The sequence below is a fragment of the Paramormyrops kingsleyae genome, chromosome 16 (genome assembly GCF_048594095.1).
Source record: "Paramormyrops kingsleyae isolate MSU_618 chromosome 16, PKINGS_0.4, whole genome shotgun sequence".
Taxonomy (NCBI): Eukaryota; Metazoa; Chordata; class Actinopteri; order Osteoglossiformes; family Mormyridae; genus Paramormyrops; species Paramormyrops kingsleyae.
In genome coordinates this window covers 20,647,426-20,673,757 of record NC_132812.1, presented here as the reverse complement: position 1 = coordinate 20,673,757, position 26,332 = coordinate 20,647,426, and the positions used below count along the sequence as shown (strand labels likewise).

Below are 26,332 nucleotides of genomic sequence, written 5' to 3'. Positions count from 1 at the left end.
AATTGACCAAAGTGACCCAGTTCTTTTCCATGCCGATTCTGCCCAGCAGCATCCTCTGAAACTGCTCTCATTGTAGGTCTGTCTACATCTAGTTAGTCGAATTTCCTGCACCATCACTGTTAGTGGACGGGAGGTCAGAGGTCGAGGCTTGCATCACTGTGACCTTTGTGTCATCCCGGATGTAATCCTGACGTACACTGGCTTGACGTGGTGGGTAAGGGTCATTCCTGATATTGCTTCACCCCAGGGGTCATTGTGCCTTCCTATTGTGAAGACTTGCCAGCATTAGTTTCTGGGAAAGACCAGGACCGGGAGTGAAAATCTCATCGTTTGGGGCAGAACCATGGGACACAGAGAGTGGAGGATGGAATGGGAGATTTTATTGATGATACAAGTGGATTGGCAAGCCAAGCAAATGTACAATATCAGACATTTCACTCTCTACCCAAAAGTCTGGTCTCTCTGTCTCATATAAAGAGTGAAAATGTACCTTACATCCATAATGACAGAGAGCCTCTAACGGTTTTAGAAACCTGTCTCTTTAAGAACCCTTATGTTTCTGACTGAGATGAGATTTAGAAGATTTCTAAATTAAATGTATACATTTAAGGAATCGCTTTTAACAAAACAATTGTTTTGTTTGATTTTCCACAAGACAAGTAAAAAATGCTGGTTCCATGTGATTTGAGAGGCTCCAATTAACCACCGAGGACCATCTGCAGATGTTCTCCTTCTTTGTTTATTTATAACATCTTTGATATTTTGATCCAGTCAGCATTTCAAATATGTCAGAAGAATCACTTATATAAGTAGCAACACTGAGTGGCATTGGGGCCTCCATTTTGTATACATAACAATCATTTAGATGCGGACATACAGACTCACACATAACTTTGAAATGGCCGAACTTTGTGTGGCCACACCGTAGATATCTGAAGAATGTGTTCTTAACATAGACATGTTTTTTTATTTATTTATTTTTTTACTTTTTTTTCCCCCAGAAAAGAGGCAACTGCCACATGTCTTCCAGGTGGATCTCAAACACAGATTACATGAGTAACAAAATCTTGATGCCAACCATTCAGGAAAAAGCACCTTGTGTTGGAATCGCTTCATCAAAATGTGGTGAATCCCTTGACCTGTCTGTTGACAGCATTCACCGGGGCTGCAGCCGGCTTAGACTATGTGTATTGGGCTTCCTACGTTAGAGACCAAACATTTAGAGTGTGGTGACAGTATCAGGTGTGTAAAATTCCATCCTTCTTTGGGAACTTTCCGTCGTAGCTCCGAGGAACCAAACTCCAGCTATGGAAGAATGGAAATTACGAAACTCGGCCTGCGAGACCCCTTTTTCAATAGATATGACACATTCACACAAAGACTCTCACACACACACATAGGCACACATAAGCAGGAAGACGACCACACTGACATGAAGAAACACACGTTATCATATATAGATACACATCCACAAGGCCACAAACTTCTTGTTTTGGAAACAAGAGCATCTTTACCAGGGATATTGTCAGCATCTACCTGGATATCAGCATGTTCCTAAAATTCACCGGTGAGGGGATAGAAATTGTGCAAGGTCTCTACTTTCTTTGAAAAACTCGAATGAAATCTGCATTGTTTTCGAGCAAAATTGAATCGGAACATTTATGCCTCATTTGACCTTCATGCGGGTGAAGATTTTTCCATGATAGGAGACCAACAAAAACCAACAAAAATAAACGTAAATCTCTGAGACTTTAGCATGGCAGGCATGGGGCAGAAGGGCCACCCCTGTAGTGCGATACAGGGCATCTGCCATCTCTCACACACCAAGCCTAACTCCTGAAATAGCTAAATCAGACGCGTGACCCAGGTGAAAGTGGCAATTAACTCTAATATAATGCAAATGGTGCTGGAACAAAAGCCGGCGGTCGCCCAGTCTCCACGGCTCCGAGCATCTGAGGGGTCTATTCATGGCAGCAGATTCTTCGGAAAATCCTGGGCTTCAAGGGGTACAAAGCGCACTTTACACGACCTTCATTTCATGACCATAATAAAGAAGAAAATAATAAAAATAATAATAACAATAATGATCCCCTGGCATCTCCGCAGGCCTCTCTCCGCCATTTCCATTGCAGGTTCATCCCACATATGTCATTTCGGGAAGGTAGATGAGACGCCTAAGCACACACCCTGGGACCATAAAGTCACAGATTCTCCAGGGGGCCTTGCGAGGCTGGCATTTAACGTTTCATTCTTTTCGTTCACTGACGACACGTTACAGAATGCCAGTGTTGCGGGGTCATTCGGGACAGTTAGGCATTTTAAAAGAAGGAACTTGCAAAAGGTGAGACAGAGACCTGCTAAACTAAACTGTGTCAGATTTTTTAGGCCCCCCTCAGGTGTTTTTTGCATATCAGCACGTCATCAACATTGTTTTACTACTGAAAATGGCCCTAAAGGAACACTTGAGAAGAATGGCTTTAAAAGCGAGAACCACAATGTCTCCTCTTGCCTCCATTTGCAATGTTTACAGCAGCTCAAAGGCTGCAAATAAATGAGAAAGTGTTGCACTCGGATTGTGCCTTAATATATACAAGACAAACGTACCTACACTGCAATGCGTGTCTTTAAGCCATCAAAGACTTGCGTGAGATTAAAGACCTCAGAGTGCAGAACCTCCCGGCTGACACTAAGTACCTGTTTCAAATGTACATGTCGCATCTAGAGATTCTGACTCTGTTTTATCTTTGTGACACCCATTTCTGGGTTGCTGCTCTAAATATTTCAGGTCTGCGCTGGGTTTTTTTTTTCATGAATTGCTACCACACATAATTTTTCTTTGTGTTTCTGCTTCTTGTAAACTCTAACCCATAATTATATCGATCAATGAAAACTTAAAATAGCAGGTTGTGAAACTGATGTTTTTACGTGTGGACCTCATACTTACACAGCGAGTTAGACGCTGGAATTAAGCTTGTTCTCTTTTTTCATGAGGTAAACGCCGACTTAAATTTTTCCTTTCGTTGTTCATTATGAAACTTGCCGCACAAACACGAACAACAGATGTAGCTACAATTATCCTGATTCACCTAAAAGAATGGGATTTTTTTGGCTAGATATTTGCCTGCATCCTGCCTGATACCCACAGTCCTTCAAATTCTTATTACAAGTACATGTTCAGCTTATTTTTGCTGTATCTAATGGTATATCTTCCTTTGTCGTATGTAAAGACGCTTGCATGATAATAACCGTAATGCCAAATGGCTGCAGCGGGAATTCTGACACAGAAATATGTAAACCAATTAAGTGTGCCCAGTTTAAACGTTAAGACACCACAGAGATGCTCCAAGGTATATTTACTGTGCGAGCCACAGGACTGGCGACTTTGGGGTGTTTCAGAGAACATCAGAGACCAGATTACACTGGAGGTGAGTGAAAAGGGACGAATGACAGAGTGTGATGAGGGAGAGAAATAGAGAGAGAGAGATAAAGGTAGTGCTGGTCTCTTTTTAGCCCCATTTTCCTCCAGGGGCTGCAATTCGGCGCGGTGATGTCATCACCAGCATGCCACCTGACTCGCATAGTCCTGGGTGGTGGTGACCTCGGCCCCATCCGGCTCCGCCCCCTGGCGGTGCTTGGCAAGGAAGGCCCTCTGCTCACGCAGCCGGCGCCGCTCCTCACGCCTCCGCATGCGCTCCTCGTGGCGATCCCGCTGGCGTGCAAACTGGTAGCGCTGCAAGAAGAGGTCCTTGGCGAATTCGTAGAGCTGCACGTCCAGGCCGTTGAGGGCCTCGATGCGGCGGCGCACGTCCTCGGCCACGTCGACGGCGGCAGCGCGCGTGCTGTTGATCTGCGTGAAGGCCGAGATGAAGCACAGGCGGAACGTTCGCTCGAACAGGTACTGCGTCTTGCGCTGGAACTCGGTCAGGCCATAGAAGGCCATGTTCTTCAGGTTGGCCTTGGCGCTGCTCAGCAGGGTCCGGCTCCGCTCGCTCTCGTTCATGGAGGACAGGTTGTAGCAGCCCACCAGGCTGAGGTCGGCCAGCATCCGCACCTGCCGGTTGTTGGCCAGGTTGGAGGGGCAGTCCATGAACTCCGACAGGGCCACCCCCGACCAGTCATCGCCCTGGTAGCAGGTGGGCAGCTCGTCCCGCGTGGGCGAGCGGCCGTCACACATGTGCAGCGACGTCTTCCAGGTGGCGCCTCGTTGCACGTGTTTCCATTCGCTCAGGTAGCGTGACACGGGGTCGCGCAGCAGCGTGATGTAGTAGAAGTTCCTACAGGGGGTGGCAGAGACACAGGAAACAAGGGTCTCAATTCGACAACTAACGGAAGGTGAACAGAAGCAGAGAAAAGCAGAACACCTTTATGGGCATCATGTGACCCTCACAGCCGCCGCAGAACATCCCACACCGCCTGTCACCCAAATCCACCCGGCTGAGGCCACGCAAGTCCTTAAAACAATCATTAGTCTGGCATCCACATGGATTGGTAGCTGCAGGGCTGGAGATCTATCAGTAGGGCATGATGAAAGCTCCCGCCAGACCTGGCCGCATACCTCTCTCTGAATCCACACCAGAGCCGTAGCGTTTTTTTTATCTCCACGGGCATTTTCACAGAGCTCGCCTCAACACTTACACCTATGTTTATATAATTAGTAGACGCTTTTGTGCAGAGTGACATATGATTGAGGGTCAGAGACCTGGGCTGGCCAGCGCCCCCGCCGGGGATAACGATCACACTCAAGTGCCCAGTGGAGACATGATTACTCTGCCGACCATGGGATCGAAACCCACAACCTTCCGAACATGAGCAGTGATCTCTAACCTTCTGAGCTACACATATGTTACATCACATCTTTTGTGATGTTTTTACTTACACTCAGTACTCTTCCTCTGCCTGATTTACAGGCTGTTGGTTACAGTTCTCTAACCTCAGCATTACCTCTGAGGGTACACACAGGTTTGTAATTATATCTTTGTGGGGACTCCCCATTCATTTCAATGGGGAAAACTCTAATCACAACATGACGACCCTAACCCCCACCTAGCCATAACCTGTAAGTAACCAAACAAAATACTTTTGGCATTTTTACTTTTTTCATTGCAGTCACAGATCTTTGTAGGGACCTGAAAAATGGTAAAAAGTAATATAAACCTAATCCACAGATACACACACACACACACTGCAGGTACAACGTCTAGCATCCCTATGCCTATATGAACCCTCTCTCTATCTCACTCACACACACACAAACACACACATGTAGGGTAAACATATCCTTATGGGGACCGCTCATTCATTTCAATGCAAAAAATGCTAACGCTAACTATGACAACCTTAACCCCTACCCTGCCCTAACCATAACCATAAGTAACCTAACAAAATACAAGAGTTTTTGCATTTTTATTTTTTTCATAGCAGTCACCGATTTTTATAAAATAGAGTTTTCCCTTATGGGGACATTATGTCCCCATAAGGATAGGTAAACCCGCTCACACGCACACACACACACACACAGACTTGTACTCTTGTCTCCCCATCACTACACCAACATGGACGGCTGTTCAGCCCGTCGACTTCCCTGAGCCGCTCCTACTGCGTCGGGCTGATGTTAGAATTGGAGCTGTCATGTTTACTGCAGTAACCGAATCTGGATGTTGTAGAAACATGAAGTCTGTCATGGCCCCTGGAAGAATCATGTTCACTTTTGTGCCTGAACACCGCTTACTCAAAGCCAGCTTAACCCGATCGCTAAACCCTTAATCAGGATTATGAGGCATGGGCTTGTTCTTAAACTCTTAAATTTAACATATGAACAGCTCATGGAGATGTAAAGTTCTGACACTTTGTGCTCTGAAAGGGATGCTTTTAATTAAAGGTAATGCCATATCATTTTACTGACAAATACAAAAAATACCAAATTTAAGGGCTAAACTCAAAATGTTCTAGAAGGTTTTGTCTATGAGTGAACCCACAGAGGCAGAGCGGCACGCTGGAGGCAGAGCGGCACGCTGGAGGCAGAGCGGCCACGTGGACGGAGGGAAATCATCCGTATTCGGTGTTTAGCAGCACACCGGTGCTGCAGGGCTGCTTCTAAACGTGACACACAGACCATAGCCTAAAAGGCTCTTATTCGTTTACTACAAATGCTATAACAGCCAAGCGCTAGCTGCGAGAAGGATCCATGACAGCAGAAATGCGGAGTTCTGGGCTGACCTTATCAACCAGGACCTGCAAACGCGTGCAAACTTCGCTACCTCCCGAAAATGACAAACCGGCACATCCCAGCGTCCTCCGGGAGAAACCGCGATTAGGGGCCGTCCGTTATTTTCCTCTCCCGGGGTTCTGATTCCAGCCTGCTGCCTTGGCGGGTGACAGCCGGCTCCCTGCGGCCAGCCCATCATCGCGGGTCTCATCTGCTACAGACGCACCGCTCAGGATCCTCATCCAACTCCGCCAAGCTGCCAGCTTCGCCAACACTTTGGGGCGGCTGACCTTTTCTGCGGCAAAGCGGCAGCCCCTCCCGTACATGATTCACTTTCACACTCCTACATGCTGAAATGTTTATTCTTTAAATAATTTCAAGCATCCTTAGCTGTACTCTCGCTGACTGAATTTAGATCAGTTGACGGTAGTACTGAACAGACTTCTGTATCCTCGTATTATATTTGTACTGGATTGATTTCAGATCGCTGTTTGATAGAGGAGCTGTGATTCTGTTATTTGCCAGGTAAATTCTCCAGCCTATTGCAATGAATTGGGGGTGGGAAAATCACTGGGGGAGGGGAGGTGGTTGGAATTGAAAGATGATGGCTGGCACCTGTCCAAATTAATTTGATGGTTTCTGTTGATCAACGAGGCCTGTAATTCAGAGCCAGTGAGATGTAAGACACCGGGGATGCTTTCCCACAATGCCTTGGGGCAGCAAGGTCGCTCCCTGGAGGACAACCCGATTGTCCTTGGGTGACACGTATGGCTGGGATACTGCTGACCGAGAACAGGGAGTGCGAGTAGCCACAAATCCCCACGGCGACGGCTGCAGGAGCCTGAGCACGCAGTGTTCTTGGGGGGGGGCAAGAGCAATGAAGCAGACAGACCTATAGGTGGCGCTAGAGTTTGCCACCTCCAGTCACCTCTATACGACAGTTATTAGCAGAGTAGCAGAGGTGCACACTGGGTAAACATACTCCACTCTGCTAAACATCTGTTTTGAATATCTAACTTGGCATATCTGTACAGTAATTAACAATATATGACACAGATAGCTGAATTAAAATGGTCTCTAATGCAATTTAAAAGGTTATTATAACAAAGGGAATAGAGATATTCCCAGCTTATTCCTGCCATTAGAGAATGAATGCAGACGGGGCAGGGTAACGGAAACAGGAGCTCAAAGAAACAGCTCTCGTGTTCCCCGTGATCCCGACAACGTGACAGGACCGGAGTCAGGAGGTAACGAGAACGCAGGGCGCAGGCGGCGACGTTTAGACGAGTAACTGCAAAGAGCAGCACCGCTGCATCGCTGGGGGCGACAGGTTGGGCGGGGGAGGGGATCAGCGCTCCGTCAGCTGCCAGCGAATCCGCCCCCTTCCCGCCTGCGTCGCTTCCTCATTAGCCTGTCTCAGGGTACGCAGACGCAGCCTGCCAATGCCTCCGATGCCCCCCGGAGAGCCTAGAGGGGTCGTTTCGGGATACATCCTTCGGAGAGTGCCACCGGAAGCCCAGGCCTTCCCGCCGTGTCTCTGCGGTGACTCCCCACTCGGATATATGTCAGTGATTGCGGACCACAGGTGACACGCCCACATACGCAATAGGCTCTAATCTCACACCGTCATGGCAGAAACCACTGCAGAGACCAATGGGAATGGTTTAACACAAAGTCAATAATTTGGTCCGTTTCTTAGCTAGAATCACATAAGAAAAGCAGCATAACAGCGAGTAACGATTGAATGTTCTGGAAGCTGCTGTGGCATGGAGCTGCCGCTGAATTCGGCAAATCACAGATTAATAATAAATGCCAGCCATATTGTAGCTCTCTGGGATGCGCGGCTCTCATTCCAGCTCGTACAGCTCAACCAGGTTCCACACAGAAGACCGAGGAGCGTTTTATTAAAATGCCCGGCGCCCGCCCCCGATCCACACAGCCCCGCCATTTATACTCATGTACCACATTTCCACTGCATAGAATAATGACACATTAAGGTAAGCGTTCCAGGTGTGGACGCTGAGCACTTATGAGGCACATTACGTATTTCACCGTCATTAAAAAAGCTTGAGATGGCTGGTAAATGGGATGCATTTACGGTAGGGGAATTCACACGGCGCCGGGAGACGCGAACTGCAACTGCGGCTCCTTCACACGATGCCCAAGTGTGGCTCCAGCGGAACGGCAACGGGAAAGGCAGGTATAAATAGCCATCCTCATTACATCACCCAGCAGGCTCTGTCCTTGTCTCTCAGGACCTTCTCTTGTATAAATCCCTGGGTTCCCATTTGCTGATGTGATCCAACACGTAAATCCCTTTAATTGGACCAAGATAGCCCTTTATATATTTGGTCTGCCGTACTGCTGACAGCAATACTGTCGGAAGCCTCGGGGTCTGATGAACTAGGTTCCTCGGTGCCAGAACGTCTCAAACAAACCCAAATGCTCGTATTTATTCTGCATTTTGCTCATCGTTCATTGCCCCCTGCTGGCTTGTCCTCCATCGCCGAATGATTCGGCGACACGCTCAACAAGAGTTATTAAGCTACATGCAGAACAGGATTCAGGTGATGATGGTCTGTTTGCTTAGGAAGTGGGTGGGAGATGGGGGGTTTCATTTTAATGTAATCAACTACTTTCGGTGGGGGGGGGGGGCAGGGATTTAAACGATGGCGACATTCGTTAAGAGTACAAGACCGAGGTCATTACACAAATACAATTATCGGTCATCCCTGACGCTAACCATGAATAATTTTATGTCCGTCTGCTGTCACATGGGAACCCGTTGGTACCGGACTCTTCCTAGTGTGCCGGACTCCCATCTCTGCTACGTGGCTCATGCAGAGAATGAATACGGGCAGATTGCCCAGGCGCATGAGCACACGCAAGGCAGGAAAATAAGGGGGAAGAGGAACTACTTGTTGTTGGAATCGGAACATGGGAAAGGCAGCTGACTGTGTCCAAACGGACCACACAGGAGACGGGCTGAATATGGAGGGTTTGACGGTTCAGGACATAAACAGGTGCGTTATCACAGGTCAGTGTGGGGATGTGGCTCAGCCCCCCCCCCAAAACAGCAGAAGACAAAGGCTGGGATGGGTGGCCATTGTGATGCAGATCATCCAGGCAGCCATGCTGTTCAGACCCCCCCACACTTTAATTGCCTGTAATTAACTTTAATGACAAAGATCCAGGTCGCTGGCACTCCTCGTGACTGCACACCACCAGAGCCGGAAACTGGAAATGTAGCCTACGCCTGCTGGTGTTCCACCGGGTTGGGCGGGGGAGGGGGGTGGGGATTGGTGGAGGAGGCGGCAGACTGAATTGAAGATCAGGGTGTCAGAGTCTGGGAAAGTGCAGAAAGGGGATCTTTATGGAGGCCGAAATGCGAGTGACTCCTTTGCTACTGCAGAAAGTGCATCATGTTACACGTCAGAACGGGGAAAGCTAAGGAAGCTAAGGAACTGATCTACTGATTAATGAAACATGTAAACAAACAGGCATGTTGTATCTCCAGGCACAGGATCTAACACGTGAAATCTTCCACCCACGCACCAAAGTATTGGAGCTAATCTCACCGCATTGTGTTATATATACGTACGCATCATGTTATGAAATTAAAGCTGTTTTGAGTTCCCAGGTCTGGGTTTTCAGAGATTCAGGACGTATGTTCTGTGATTCAGTTCCTTTCCTGTGCTTTTGTTTGCATAACTTGTTTATCCACAATATTCTTCTAGTTCAATCTAGTCCTGATTTTGCCTGAGTTTGACGTGTCCTAGGGTCGACAAGGGAAGGGCTTGCATTCACTCCTTAAACCAATCACAGACTTCATCATATGACATCATCGCATTAATTAAAACCAGTGTTTTCTGTTAAGCGGCAAGGTGCACAGATTTCTAGGGTGTCCCTGTTTTACTGTGTTACTGCCTTCTGTTAAAGGACATGTTATAGATACAAAACATAGGAACATGCTCATCTGCAAGGGCTGTACAGAGCAATGTAATAATAATAATAATAATAATAATAATAATAATAAGGCTTGAACCAGCAACCTTCTGATCACAATTACTGAGGCTTAGCCTGCGAGCTACAGACTGCCCCCTGTGATTGGTTAAAGAAGCTAATCACCAGGCGAAATCAGGACGTCCGATTTAACAAGCCTCTCATTAAGATTTTGGTATGCCCGTTACACACTCGAAATCTTTATTGACAACGCTGCCCCCTACCTTATGATAGAAGGAACATTATAAATAGTGCTACGTCAGGGGGCTGGCTATGTCGGAGGCACCCGGTAACTGTTTTCAGGCTGACCTTCGGAGCCGAAGCCGCGTCTGACGCCCACTCAAGCGAAACTCGCCACACCGGTGTCAGCTTCTGGCGCTGTTGGGTCAGCACTTCAGAAACGTGCAGTCGCCCCCTCTGGCTTCTGTAAGGGAGCCGGCGGGTCACTGCGGTCTCAGGCTGTTTCCACTGCTCGGCACTGCATGGGAGGGGGCACCACTGCGCCGCCTTCACCCCCCCGCCACTTTACAGAGATATGCTATCCCTCGGAAAAGCCCAAAACCGGAGGCAAACTTTTCCATAAGTTTACGACGGGATAAATGTCACCTCATTCCATCACCTAATCGTCCTCTCTCAGCATGTTTAAAGTACGAACCAACAACTGGCCTCGCAAACAGAATGTTCAGCAGTCGCAGTATGATCTGGCATATTCATTGGCTCCGTATGGCCTTAAACCGCGTCCACAGAAAATATAAGGCATCACAGCGCCAGAACTCATAAGACCAGAAGGCTGCAGGTCCATAAAGGACTGAAATGGGGAATCGAATACCACTGAAACTCGTGCTCGTGCGGCTTTGGCGTTCCCATAGTGATGGTGTTTTTTTCAAAAATAGTTTTCATGGTTCGATGTGCTGGAAACTCAACCTAAAACTGTTTCCAGTGGAGCTCGGTGATTTAATGTAAGCTCCTTTGTCCTGCCTCCAGTGTGACATTTCAATTTTAAACGAGCAATGATGAAGCCTGACTTGGCTTTCGCCCCTGCAGGAACGCCTTTTTGCACGCTGAACTTATCGGGACGCTGCAAGACGATATTTAATCCGTGTTATTTACGGTCACTTTAAATGCTGGTGCATGACGGCGAAGCTATTGCATTTCATTAAACTGTACATCAAGCAAGAAATCAGATTCAACGATCGATTTTTTTCTTTAAGTTCCGTTGAGTCGAGCTTCCGTCTTATAAGTTTCAAAGGAAGACACAACAATGGCAAAATACACATGTTATAATTTCCCAACACCACGGGGCTGTGACAGCAGAAAGTCATCCGCAGAAACGCGGTGCATTTCGGCTCAGGTCGCTGTTCAGGAAATGAGTGGGTACCGACGGGGCGGACCGCGAACACTTCCAGTCACCTCCTCGGTGGTCCAGATGGGGGCCAAAGGGGGCCTGATTCTATAGGACTGTTCACTCAAGGCATTAGTTACACTTAATAATAATGGTGCATTGTGGTGCATTTTGGTGCATTGTGTATACTTTAAAATGACCATCCTTCCAACTGCTTCAGGCTGAAAAGTTAACAAACTCATACACAGTTCCTCTTTCATGCTGGTCACTGAGGCCAAACATTAATATTCAATTTGTTTTTTGTTTTTGGCTGGTTAATTGGGGCAGGTCCATCGCCGCATGCCCTTGAGATGTTGTGTCTGTTTTTATTGAACTTTGAACCACCAGACTGTGAAAAGGCCAAGCTGTGGGGAAAAGAACAGCCCCCCCCCCCCCCGGGGAGTGCCATTATAATAATTAAAGGTTTGGTTCAGCCATACCAGCTAAATACTGAATGTTGGCACATTCTAATAAGACACACAGTTTGACGCGTTCTGGGAAGGACGTGCGATGCTTTTCAGAGTAGAGGTTAATAGAGGCCGTAAGAAAATAGCAAGAATAAGATTAATGCTGATTGGTCAAGAGTGGCCTTGATGTAGCCTATGATATTCAGTTGTGTAAACTGGTCTAAACAGGTATAAATTGCTCTGGGTATAAGGATCCACCGAGCGACTGCAATGTAATGTGCTAAATGTGTCATTAATTAGGATAATGAGAAAATAATAATGAAGGCGATCTACTGGCCTGTTGATTCTTATTCCACTCATATAATTCCACCTCTTTTTGAGGTGAGATCTGTGTAAATTGAAAATAAACTCTACGATTTCACAACACAAGGGCACCATCTACCAAAGCCCAGTTCCTTATACAGGAGCATTAAAAAACTAAACAGAAGAAAGTCAGACTGTATTATTTATGCAGAATTCTTTCAATTGGATGTTAAAAAATGTAAATGCTGCCCCTCTGTAATGCTTTAATGGCTCCACACAGAGTCAGAGAAGATTAACAGTCGTATTGCATGACTGCTGATTGTGACTCAGCATCCATTCTACACAAAAACACAAAGTAAAGCAGCACACTGGCTAATCTTCAAAGTTAAGAATTTAATGTAATATACTAGTGATTCAAATCTGAAGTCATAGGAGTCACTACAGCCAGTACTGCATCTTCTAATTAATGTGTATACAAATTGACTATTTAAACAGTTTAACTCTATTCTTGTACCACATATAGTACCATGCAAAGTCTTAGGAAGTCTTCTGCCCTTTCTTGGCAGATGGAGAAGCAATGAACTTTTAAGAAAAGAATGTTTGAAGTTTGGGAACCGAAGTAGTGTTGATCTAGCCGTCCGACAAGATATCAGAAACGTTTTGGAGACCACAATACATCCCTGTTACTTTCTATTGTGTTACTGTCAATTGTTCTGATGTTAAACTGTGTCTTTTTTTCTGAGAAAACTTACTGCTATTTTCTTTGACTGAGCCCAGAACTGTATTTAATGTAGATAATGATGACAACTAATAAGTAAAATCAAGATCCTATGAAATGATAAATCCCAAGAATTGTGTCACATTTAATAATGTCCATATTTATCTCAAATCCATTCTTTAACTGGATGATTTGCACTTAATTTTACAATGTAGCACTTCATTTTACTATGTACTTATCCAGTTATTACTGAGAACAGGCATCCTGTTAAATTTATGAAGTTTCAGTTTCCATCCACTCCTTCGGGCTTTGGACAAACCCTGAAATTGAGACACAGGTTTCTTACTCAATGGATGCTCTTTTGCGGTGTGACTATGCATCCACACAGGATAACGTCCCCATCCTACAAAATTGGTGACCGTTAAAAGAGGAACTTGTGCCCTTTCTTGGCAGTTGGAGAAGCAATGAACGTTTAAGGTATTTTGGTAACTTGAAGAGACCCAAGAACAAACTGCCATGTTCCCTTCGATACAAAATGAATGTTGGTGGAACAAATTACAGGTCAAATGATTAAGAGGTGATATTAATAAGCTTTGATATTCCTTGGCATGCATGACTGTCCATGTTAGAATGATGAGATTAGTTGTGTTTAATCCCTGTTCGAGGGTAACGTGAGGATTTGGCATGTGCTCCCTTTTGCTCTGTGGTGTGCCGGTATTCTGTATCTTTGTCTTAGATCTGACACATTACGTCGAAGATTTGTCCATTACTGCCCCCTCCTACAAAAAAATAAAAAATAAATTAAAACCACTGGATATCAGAAAAGCAATGATGTGGAAGAAAGAAACCAATGGAGGAAGAAGAGAATGAAAGACAGGAAGACAACAGGAGGAATGTCATTGAAGACAGAGGCTGGCTGACGACAGAAGCACCACTGGGGGGTGTAAAGATAAGGCTAAAATAACAAAGTGAACCTCCATAGAGCAGGGGGGGGGGCGAAACCCAAGCAATTCACTCTGTGAATAAGAGTCTGACAGGAGAGTAAAAGCCCTACGTTGAGGGAGACAAGCATCATGTCGGTTCTAAGGAGAGAAAGAATATATTAGAATTAGAGAAGGAAAACAAATATGGCCAGCATTGTCTCAGGAAAGGAGGGGGCCACGGTGACGTAGAATATGGGCGGAGAGGAGCTAAAAAGGAGCCCAATCACATCAGATCTGGGAAGCATGGCGGAGATTCTGTCACATCTTGGGTAGGAGTGCAGGTCTCTGGAACTGTCTTGCTGGGATTTATTGATGATGTAACTGATCTGCAGGTGGAATCAGGACGTGAATGGAAAAAGTCTGTTTGCGCGTAACATTGGGGACTGCATTGGGAGAAACAGCTGGAAACTTCAAAACTGTCTAAGTGAGCCTGATTTAACCCCCCCGAGCCTACACCTGCTTCAGTTCAATCTCGTGGAGGGATCATGAAAAGATACATTAGTCCAGCGTCGATAGCTCAGGTCATTTCCCAGGGACGTCTCCTTAGCGTAACTTCCCTTAAGTAAATTTACGGTAATTTTGCTCAGTAGATGAACTACATACAGTACATACAGATGCTAACCCGAAACTTGGGGCCCAAACACACACAAAAAAGTGCAGATTAACATGTATATGCAGGGGCATATTAATGCACAGGCTAGATATGGCTTAAGCCTAGGGGCCCCACGTGTGCCAGCCTGCAAGGGGGCCCCCATTGGCGCGGAGGGGGGCGGGGATGGGGGGCCCACAGACTACTGTAGCCTAGGGGCCTCTGTACACCTTAATCCACCCCTGTGTATATGCAATCATGAAATTTTGCCTCAGGTCATTTTTTAATCTGTAATAAAAAATATAAAGATACACATTCAAAAATGTACTTTGCTGTCCCTTTCACCGCAGTATTACCATCATGCTCCTAATATATGGGAGTCTGTACATTCGCTACTTTCCCAGTATGATGACACTGGAGTCTATGTGTGCGGCTTCACTGGTAGATTTGAACACAGAACTATGTTAACACTGCAGGGTATAAATCCTCTGGGCTCAGATCCCATGCATGTCACATTTCCCACATAGTTCCAGTTTTTAAGGCCATTCTTTCCTGCTCACTGCTCAGCCTTAATCATCGGCTTCACTCAGCCGAACCCGGCACACAGTTACCCAGTCAGAGGTGCTATGCGCTTCCACAAAGCATTGATTTCCAGGATCAGAGGGAATAGGAACAAACAGACCTCGTCAGACCCCGAGCATCAAATGTCACAAACCGAAATGGTAATGACCGTAAACACTTTGTCAGATGTGAATAATAATAGTTCAGCTTTCTTGCCGTGCCTGGCGGTGAAGGCCATTAAAGTTTAAAAAGGTCCTTCCCAATTAATTATAAACAAAAGAGTTTCGGTGAAGGCATATGCTGTGGTGATGCTTAATGTAACACGGGAGATTCGTCCATCATTCATCCACTCAGCCAGTGCGGAGGATCTGAGGCCTACGTCTGGCAGCACAGGGCAATAGGTAGGAAACACGCTGGATAAAGTGCTAGAGTTTTTCACAAAATAACACAATTAAATATACAAATAGAATTAAATAAACAGCAGAGTAGATCTAAGTAAATACAAAACTTAAATACCAAAGGTTGATGGACAATTATGAAAGGTAAGTAGAAAACAAAGGGCTGCAAAACGTGATGCAGCCAGAGAAACTACCAAGGAGACGGCATCCAGAGATGATCCCCGTCCTGCCGTCTCCCAGCGTCCCTGTGCCCCGCATGGCCGCACTGTGCAAAGCAGGCGTTGGCCCACGTTTGAGTCGCCCGACCTTCCAATCAGAATAGCACCCCGTCTTCCAGCCAAAATGTTTCCTGCCGTCTAGTATCCTCAAATGGATGTGTCAACCAGCGCATTTTCCAATCACAACTCTGCCTGTCACCCAACTGTCCAATCAGAAGGCTCACTTGAGGCCACACCACGGGTGTGAAACTTCTGACAGTAAAAGATGGAGATGAAAGGGACAAAACTCAATGTAAAGCACAGGACCAGCCTCCGAGTTCCCCAGAAATCCAACAGATTTCACTGTGTTAGCAACTGACGGGAAAGATAACTGGCCTGGTCCTGATTTAAACCCTGTAGAGGTGTTTTCTCCCAAAGTAACATACTGGCCTCCCCAGTGGAGGGGAAGCAGGCCTGGGCAAGCAAACAGCAGACGTCAGGGTGTGGGAGTAAAACACGGAACTAAATTCCGAGTTTCATTTATCACATGCAGAGCTGCTTGTATAACGTACACTGAAATGTTTATTTTGGTAGCTTCCCCAACTGTGCCACATAAAATTAGACAAATAATACTCTAAAAATATACAGAATATAATAACATTCAGTAAATATACAACTATAGAAATCTCGACGAAACTATAAGACAGAAGTACAATGAATACAACACAACTTAGTGCGATGTGGGGGCAAATGTGCAAGGGTAGGTGATGAAGGAGAGGGAGAGATTAGAGGACAGAGTGACTGTGTGAAGAACAGGGAGGGGTATCACCTACAGTATATCACTACCCTTGGCCAAGTCACAGTGCCCTGCTGGGGGCATTTAAGATCCTCAGAGACTCTGTGTTGATTATATGTTCGGGGGTTTTATGGAAGTTTCTGTCTTATACAAAGTTGTAATGATACTTTCATTAAATAACATGCAGAGCTACTGATATGTCCAAGGAGCAGATGAAAAGAAATTGTCCATCATGATGACATTTGCCTAGTGAGAGTTTACCATAACAATTATTGGCCAGTTTAGCAATCGACAAAGTGTTTATGTACTAATTGCTGCAGACTCGATGTAAGTGATCTCATTTCCATTGGACCACTGTCTCTTTGGATCCGCCTTCTGCTACACTTATGTACAATCGATGAGTCCCAAAAGATACCTATAGAACCACTGTAGGTAAAATGAAAATGTGCACTGCGAATGCTGCTGTGATATATGGAGTGTCCCGCGGGGGGGCACGGGGATAGGCTACGGAATGATCTTTATCATATAGATGCCAAAGCCTTCACCACTGTAAATATCCACTGATACTCTGGAAAAAGTTCCACATCATCCCTGGGAATTAATCTGCTGCTTATCCAGCACCTTTTCTTGAAGCTCCATGGAAGACATTGTGAATCCGTTGTGACTCAATACTCAAGTCTTGAGTACTTGAGTATTCTTTGAGTGAAATGATGTGATTGGCTTTTGCTGTCATACAGATAAAAATGGCTCAATGCATCTCAAGTGAAAGGCTGAGTCACAACCTTATGAAATCAGAAAAAAAAATCAAATAATGCACTATCAATCACGTAAGTTCAAAAAATGCCTACGTTTCGCCATGGAAACCGATCATTTATGAGATCCAAAGTAATGCCGACTGAGGCCAGCAGAGATACTGAGTCTTTGAAAAAGCTTGCCTTGTATCATTGATAACGCGAGATGGGGAGGCCGGCCTCGCTGAAATCACGCTAGCTCACTATGAAAGCCGCTTCCTGTTCCATCATCAATTTCTGTCTGCTGAAATGCCAAGGACAGATTTTATCAGTGTTTGATTATTTCATCTCCTGTTTCTAACAGAGAAGCATTCGCCTGTGAACACTGTGTCACCAAATATGCTTCTGTGCAATAACAGCTGGTAGACAAATCTATTAATAAAACGTCATTGTGTGAGGGAAACGCAAAGGCTGATTTTGTCATCGTGCGCTACATCTATCAGACAGACGAGTTTTCCCGCCCTGGCTGCTGTTTCTATGCAGTGATGCATATCATACAGTGATGCTCAGGACTGATGTAATCATACTTCCCAGCCTCCCCTCTAAAGGTGTCCCTGAAAGCCAGAGCCAGCGTGAGATGAAGCTTCCCCCCGATTGGTTGACTTGACCCGCATCATGTTATTAGCAAACCCAATTGAGATCCATCTGCAGTCAGGCATTTAAACCTCTCCTCGGATCCTGTGCACGCATTTTGCGAGACGGCCGACCAAATGTTATTACAAACTGGCTAACGTCCGGCATGACATTACACATAATTCGTTTATGTGACATCAAACAGTTTATTCTTACAATGACTTTGTGACTTCAATTTACGGAGCTTGCTCAGTTTCGTGGGATGTCTAATCATGAGTCTGCCTTCCTGGGGGTGAATAATGATAGAAGACGGCCCAGTAAAACACTGCATCGGGAAGCTTCCCCATGTGGCCAGCATCGAAGAAGTACTGGGAAGGTCTGAGTGGGTTTGGCATCCAGCATAATCACTGTAGGTGCCTGACTGCACCAGATTCATTTTCAGATACTGTTCTGTGAAAAATTTGGTTCCTGTCACTAATCTTCAGGCAGGTAATTCCTCTGTACGCCTCATACAGTGGCTTAAAGATGCATTTAAATCCTTCCCATTGTGTAAATAGACAAAATTGCGTGTTAATTTCTAGATGCATCCATCCATCCATCACTACTTATCTGATGTGTGGGGTTATGGGAAGGGGGGGATTGAGCCTGGAGCCTGTTGCAGTGAGCCTGGAAGCCTGCTGCCCACTGTACAGTGCACACAATCGCACATTACGTAATATCCTGTTCAAAACCTGAACATAAAATGGGGCTGTGGGTGTCTGAAATATACCTTGGATACATGTGGGTGTCATCCAGCTGTGTCTCATTATTAAACATGTGAGAGAATGTGTGACCTTGATGCCCAAGTCCCTGCTCCATCCCCCGCCTAGGCTCTATTCCCACCCCGCCCCACCCTGCCCCCAGCCTCACCTAGACTCCACCCCACCCCTCCCCCAGCCCTGCCTAGACTCCACCCCTGATCCCCACCCCGTCTAGACTTCACCCCGCCCCTCCACTAGCCCCGCCTAGACTCCACCCCCGATCCCCAGCGCTGCCTAGACTCCACCCCATCCCTCCCCCAGCCCCGCCTAGACTACACCCCAGCCCCGCCTAAACTCCACCACCGATCCCCACCCCCACCTAGACTACACCCCGATCCCCAGCCCCGCCTAGACTCCACCCCTGATCCCCAGCCCCGCCTAGACTCCACCCCCGATCCCCAGCCCCGCCTAGACTCCACCCCCGATCCCCAGCGCTGCCTAGACTCCACCCCCCGATCCCCAGCCCCGCCTAGACCCCACCCCTCCCCAGCCCTGCCTAGAGCCCACCCCACCCCCACCTAGACTCCACCCCTCCCCCCCCAGCCCTGCCTTGACTCCACCCTTCCTGATCCCCAGCCCCACTTAGACCCCTTCCCAGCCCCGCCCAGACTCCACCCCGCCCCATCCCCACCAAAACAACACCCCTCCCCTCCCCCAGCCCTGCCTAGACTCCACCCTCCCGATCAAGGAATCAAAGGAGGCTGGATGCCATTTTACTGGACTTTCTCTAATTCGTATAACGATGCTACATCTAAGCACCTCCTCAAAAAGACCAGCCCAATATTAAATGTTCAGAGAGACAAAAGAAGTTGCTTTTAAAGAATGAGAATGAGGGCAAAGTATTTGGGAGGAAGAGCTATGGACCGTTCCATCTTACTTCAACTTCAGCTCTACTATTAACCTTGAGGTGGAATAAGTTTTCCTAAATGTCAATAATACGATAATTAATTCAGGGAGCGGATCTTCCAGACACTCTAAAGTACCTGTGTTCCACAGAAAGTCCCTGCACAGCCGTCGTCTGTCTACAAATGCAGAATTTCAGGTGAGTTTTAAACAAATTAATTCAAAGAAGATGCAAGCGGCATTATTCACATTGATCACTGCTTTCAATGGTCCACTAGTGCATTTTAAGTAGCCCTGTCCTTCGATTGTTTTGTTGAGCTGGCCGTGTTTGGAGATGATCATGACGGTTTGTTTTTAGGCATTTAGATTCTCAGAAGGGGTGCTGGTCATAAGGAAATGACCACAGGTAATAGTATGCACACAGGTAAGGGGATGTACATGAGTAAGGGGATGCATATGGGTAAGGGGATGCTCACAGGCAAGGGGATGTAAACATGTATGGGGATGCTCACAGCTAAGGGGATGTAAACACGTATGGGGATGCTCACAGGTAAGGGGATGTAAACATGTATGGGGATGCTCACAGGTAAGGGGATGTAAACACTTATGGGGATGCTCACAGGTAAGGGGATGCACATGAGTTAGGGGATGCATATGGGTAAGGGGATGCTCACAGCTATGTGGATGCTCACAGGCAAGGGGATGTAAACATGTATGGGGATGCTCACAGGTAAGGGGATGCTCACAGGCAAGGGGATGTAAACATGTATACGGATGCTCACAGGTAAGGGGATGCACTTGGGTTAGGGGATCCATACGGGTAAGGGGATGCTCACAGCTAAGGGGATGCTCACAGGCAAGGGGATGTAAACATGTATGGGGATGCTCACAGGTAAGGGGATGCTCACAGGCAAGGGGATGTAAACATGTATGGGGATGCTCACAGGTAAGGGGATGCACTCGGGTTAGGGGATCCATACGGGTAAGGGGATGCTCACAGCTAAGGGGATGCTCACAGGCAAGGGGATGTACACATGTATGGGGATGCTCACAGGTAAGGGTATGCACTTGGGTTAGGGGATTCATACGGGTAAGGGGATGCACTTGGGTATGATGGGAGAAACCACACTGCATCAATAGATGAACTGCTGCATTACACAGGTATTCATGTATTTAGTGAGCTGCAAGCAAGCGGCTACACCTGCACAGTTAAAAGTGACATGACTGTCTGGGGAAATGCAAAGCAGGACCCAGCCCTCCATCACATGGACTCTCTGCATGGAATTTTACTCAGCAAATCAATTCATGGTGCTGAATCAACAGGAAAATCACCAGTCCCCAGACTCACTTTCCTGAACTGGAAACAAAATTACAAAAAGGACAGGAATCTCAGGAAGGTGGTACATATTTTATGAGTAGTTTAAATGGCATCACAGTGGCAGATTTGATTTTTGAATTCTTAAGTGACCCACTCGCCGAACCACATCAGTGTAAAATCTACACAGCGTACCGTCTGACTGGCAGGAATACGAATGAGGGTGCAGGAGAGGAGGGAAGCCAGCCACCATTTGTCTTGGTGGTTGGGCTACATCCATACTGCAGTGATTCTGATTATTTTGGAAACTTAATGCTTGGGAAACATTAAGAGGGAATTGCTTCCAATTAAGTCTGCTGCAGTATTATTATGAACCAACTTACTGGTTCAAATTTTAAAAGAGAGGTTTACATCTATATACAGTAAATAAAATGTATGTATATACATTTACTTAAGCTGAACATGACTTCAAACGCTAAATTACAGCGAGCATTTATATCTGGATTTGCATATTTGCCTCAGAATCTGAATATTTATTCTGTAAAGTGTGTCCGTTCATCACAAGGAAAACACACACATACACATACACACACAATCACACACAGACACATACACACATGCAGATACACACACATGCAGACACACAGACACATACACACACTCAGACACACACATACACATATGTAGACACGCGCACTGACACACACACACACACATGCAGATACACACACACAGGCTACAGGCGATTGAGCACCTCCGCTACACCTAAGTGTGTGTTTGGACGGCAGCAGGAACCCAGAACAGTCAGAGAACCCACACGCACAGAGAACCCACACGCACAGAGAACCCACATGCACGGTAGGACACCTGGGTGTGGGAATGGAAGCCACTAACGGTGGAAGCGTGAGCAGTGGGGGCTACTCGCTGTGCCTCTGCACGGCCCACTGTTAAATGTATTAAATTCTAATTTTTAAGGAAGGGGGGGGCTCAGGGGAAATCAGCCGCTGATATATAGCCTCTCCTGTCTCCCCATTTTATTGCTGCTCTGCTAACGCAGGCGAAAGCTGCTCTGTTTCCTGGTCTCACCTACACAGCCTCGCTGCCACTCTGCCTACTGCACTGGTCTCCGGCTTATTTCCTGTCATTATTTCCCAGTTTAGCAGTAAGTCAGTGGTGAAAAAAAAAAAAAAATGTAGTAATTGGAGGACCAAGGTCTGATGCCATTTCCTTCACCTGGAACATCATCTTAAACTAATCTTCCCACCTTTAACTAATCCTCAGTGTTGCCAGCAGGAAACAGTGTAGCTCGGGTTAGAACATCAGCTTGTCACACAGTAGTTCTGCTCTTCAGCGCCCCCTCTCTCTGACAGCCTCACACTGCACACCAGAAACAAAGCCACCGGCACTCGTCCCTGAGCCGCGTCCCACACACATGAGGGACATTCAAACAATCACCAGAGCTGGTGAGTCACTTCTCCAAAATAACAATCACTTCGGAAAACTGCTTCGTCTTTTATACTTTTTGAGACCGTTTGCACTTTTTGTCGACCTGGTGTGGTGTTATTGCTCAGGCAAGGAATCTCTCATACTCTGTATCAGACGATCTGGCCATATTTGGTCTCTGTTTTAACTCAACATGAGGCGATTAACAGGATGTGTGCTAGGATGCATCAGGTCTGAAGGACATGCAGACTGTACTCTTTGTACACATACATATTAATGCAGCTACAAAAGACCTCCCATCTAGCCTCTTCCGACAGGCAGTTATCTATGCCGGGTGACAGTGATTCAGACTGAACCCCAGGAAGGTCAGGCTCGCCCAGACAGCATGTGAGCTAGTCACATGGCTTTCTCACATGTTCACACGTGTCTCACCCCACCCCACCCCCTGGAGAATACGAAACCCCGGAAGATTCCTTAAGGTATGAGGGGCAGACCTGTTTATAAAGAGACAGACATTAGATAGATAGATAGATAGATAGATAGATAGATGATAGATAGATAGATAGATATATAGATGATAGATAGATAGATAGATAGATAGATTGATTCAGTGTTCTATCACATACCTGGACAGCCAACTGTGTAGCAATTGATAACTGACACAAGGACAATTGTAAACCAGCATCAGCGCAGATCAATGAGCCGCATTAATATAACAAGCATGTAAGGAAAGGCAAAGAGCTCTCCCATGTCCCGCGGCAGTCTCCGCTTTCAGGCCGAGCAGCTGACTTTGTATCCTGTATTACGTCTGCATGTGTCTGATCTCTGCCTCAGAGGTGTCTGCGGAAACCACTGACACTGAATCTATCCTGCCGATAAAAATAAACCAGACGAGCAGCTGCCTGTCTGCACTGCCTCTCGACGGCAGCATCCAGATTTCCCGCTCAGTGTCTCCACCGCGTTTCCTGAGTCGTCTTAATAAATGCCTGTGTTAAAGGAGTAATTACTTTCATTCTGCCGAAATGAATGAAAGGCTGGTGGAGCAGACGAGCGATCACCGACTCGGGCCGGGAATCACAAGGAAATCTGAGGTGATCAGGTACCTGCTCTGCAGTGTCATGTGGGCTTGGAGGCCGACGGCCGCCGCTGCAGGTGAGGAGCAGGGAGGTTGATTCTCCAGAAGCAGCACTGATGTGGTACCCCAAGCTGGTGCCCTTAACCTGGATCCCGCCACGTGGGCGGATTTCGACACGGGCTACCGAGTCAGTCTGGATTAGAGTGTCTGCAGAGCAGGTGAATAATGTAATATAATGAATAAATCATACAGAATCCGACTGCAAAGTGTACGGGACATGTGCAGCATGCAATAACCATTACACGGAAATAAAAAAGATAACAACATTAGGGACATGCTTTAATGGATGGTGCTTGGGGGGAGCCATCGATATTTGTGCATCTAAGTGACATCCTTCTGGGCTGATCCTCTGGACGCTCTGACCCCCGCACCCCCCCAGCATAGACCTCAACCAGCAACTGTGGAAATTCAACCCCCCACCCACCCCCGGTCTCAAGTTCGCTCAAAATCGCCGGCTATGAAGGCAATTTAAGCCCCTATTAAAAAGACATACATGCCGCAGGATGTAACGGCAGCTTGAGACGGAGGTACTCAGCCTGCAGAGTTAAGCGATTCCATTTTGAGATCATTAGCCGCACTTCCAAGGCCGGCGGTATTATTGTGCACGAACATTAGCTTTTTCATTATTACAGTATTGAAGGAGATCTCATGGAGCGTAATTATCCGAACGCGGAACTCTGACCGATCTCGTGCTCGCGTTTCCCCCGCACGTTAATAATCACCCCCGCACTGAGCCTTCTCTCAGCAGCTGTTATCCACCACTTTTGTCCGAATGTGTGCGTCGTTCAACCCTCATGCGTGTTTTCATCCTGGAATTAAACGTAAAAAATCTCTCCACCTAAAATAAAGTTGCATGATATTAAACAATCAGATATCAGCAGTGAGTTTCTGTTCCATAACCAGCTGTAGTTGACTAATGATCTGCTCCCTGTCTGTTGAAATTTATAGTGCATAAGCCAATAATCCAAAAGGTTAATGTACACACATCATAATGGGGATCGGGGCAAAACTTTCATTCTTGAAGGCGATTTACCCTACGTTGTCTTGCTGAATGTCATGTAAAGCATGACAGCAGTCTCTCATCACTATGTACTGTAGCTGGCAGGTCAGGAACGTGGATCTGAAGCCACGAATCACCTTCACTGAGACTCTCTTCGGCTCAGATCTCCAGATGTTTGATTGTGTTAAATTCATGAGTCACTTTGGATTAAAAGTACTGCTGGGCAATTGGGGGGGGGGGGGGCGGATTAAGTAAGAAGTGAGTAAATAACGGACGATGTGATGAATCTGCAGAGCGTGGCCCCATCGCTCGGGCAAGATTCCAGGCCTCGGTGTTAGTAAAGCCATTATCATTGAGAGGGAGGAACATGGTACACCTGAGCTGCCGGCCGGGTCCTCGCGTTTAGGTGCCCTCGGACTGGCCTGTTAAAAAAGGACGATGGGCACGGTGTTGAGGGAGACCTGTTAATCGGACTGAAAGGCGAGCATGAAGATGAATCACCTTGGCAACCGACGCCGGTTTGACGGAGTGTGGCGGGTTGAACGTTTCAGAAGAGAGCAGGCTGTGTTATCCACCACCTAGAGGGTGTGACATCTAAAAGATAACGCTAAGTGGCTGTACTGTTCAAACGAGCCTTAATCCTCTGTGCCAGTGAAATGGAAGTGCAGTGACCTGACCTCATGGTCTGGAAAGGGGAACGGGAAGCGGCTTTTCAGCTGGGGACGACGCGTCGCCCGGGGGGAAAGTGACAAACGGGTGACGAGCCTCTTCATTTGCACGTCGCGCCGCTCAGCGTGGGGCTTGACGTGACACACAGACGGTGACAGAGTTCACCTGCGGGGGGCATCGGCAGATGATGGGGCGACACTGTAGGAAGCCAAGAGCGACTTTCTGAGCGTATGAACGCAGCTTGGATCTTAAGGCACCGAGGACCAGCTTACCATATCACATGACCATTTCCTGGGTTTTTAGAGTAGCCTATGTAGTATGAGTGTAACAGTACACCAAAGTCAGTGCAGGTTTTGGGGTTACGGTTCGGTGCAGTTTCAGTACGGCAGGGAAACAGAATTGATTTTGAAAATTCTTATTATTAAAACGACAAGCAATTAGGAACAGTTGTAAACTAAAGGCAATGCATCTGTCGATATGAATGAATTAAAAAACTAAGAGACGTTTATTAGCACGATATAAAAATAAATACTGTACATACAATAAATTTAAAAATCAAAAATATGACAGGATAACAATCATAAAGAAACTAAATTGCGTGATCTCTACTACCGAGTACGACCACAGACCTGTAGCGATAAACACCCCTATAGCCCACAGTTATTTTTCAGCCCAGTCTGAATTTCCTGGTAAAAGCGCCTTCAATGCCACAGGGAAGCTAAGCTGCAGAGCCTTTTCCGGCTCTGCTCCGGTCGCACACACCCTCGGATGATGTCGTCTCAAATGAGTTAGCATGTAGGATGTGTTTGCAGCAACATACCCCGTTTCGGAATAGCAGAGCCAACAGACAGTCTTGGTCCTAACAACTACAATCTCCCCAGTGCTGGTGTGATTTATTTGGAAACCACAATGTCCCAAAACCACTGATTATCACTGGCAGTAACCAGCATTAGCAGTAACGCAGCTCACAGCCACGATTAGCATAATGTCTTCGTGTTGAGAACAGCTACTTGTGAATTTAGGTTCCCCGTGTCAATAAATGCGCTCATTCATTTCATTACATGCACCGAATCGAAAATGATGCAACCAAATTCTGCATGATGAATGGCTGCAGTTACAGCTCTAGGATACAGGGTTTATAAGTGTTTTGTATGTATGCTTAGTAGCGTATTTAAGTATATAAATACTATATATAGGGCCTATTATACATAACATACTGTATA

At 46.5% G+C, this 26,332-nt stretch overlaps 1 protein-coding gene across 1 annotated transcript in view; it reads right to left on the bottom strand.

The window, feature by feature from the left end:
• Positions 1-721: 721 nt before the first annotated feature.
• Positions 722-26,332, bottom strand: part of hs6st3b (heparan sulfate 6-O-sulfotransferase 3b) — a 91,637-nt gene continuing 66,026 nt past the window's right edge. The window contains exon 2 of the mRNA XM_023793069.2: positions 722-4,274. Coding sequence (XP_023648837.2) covers positions 3,554-4,274 — 721 coding nt within the window. The 3' untranslated portion in view covers positions 722-3,553. The remainder of the gene's footprint in view (positions 4,275-26,332) is intronic.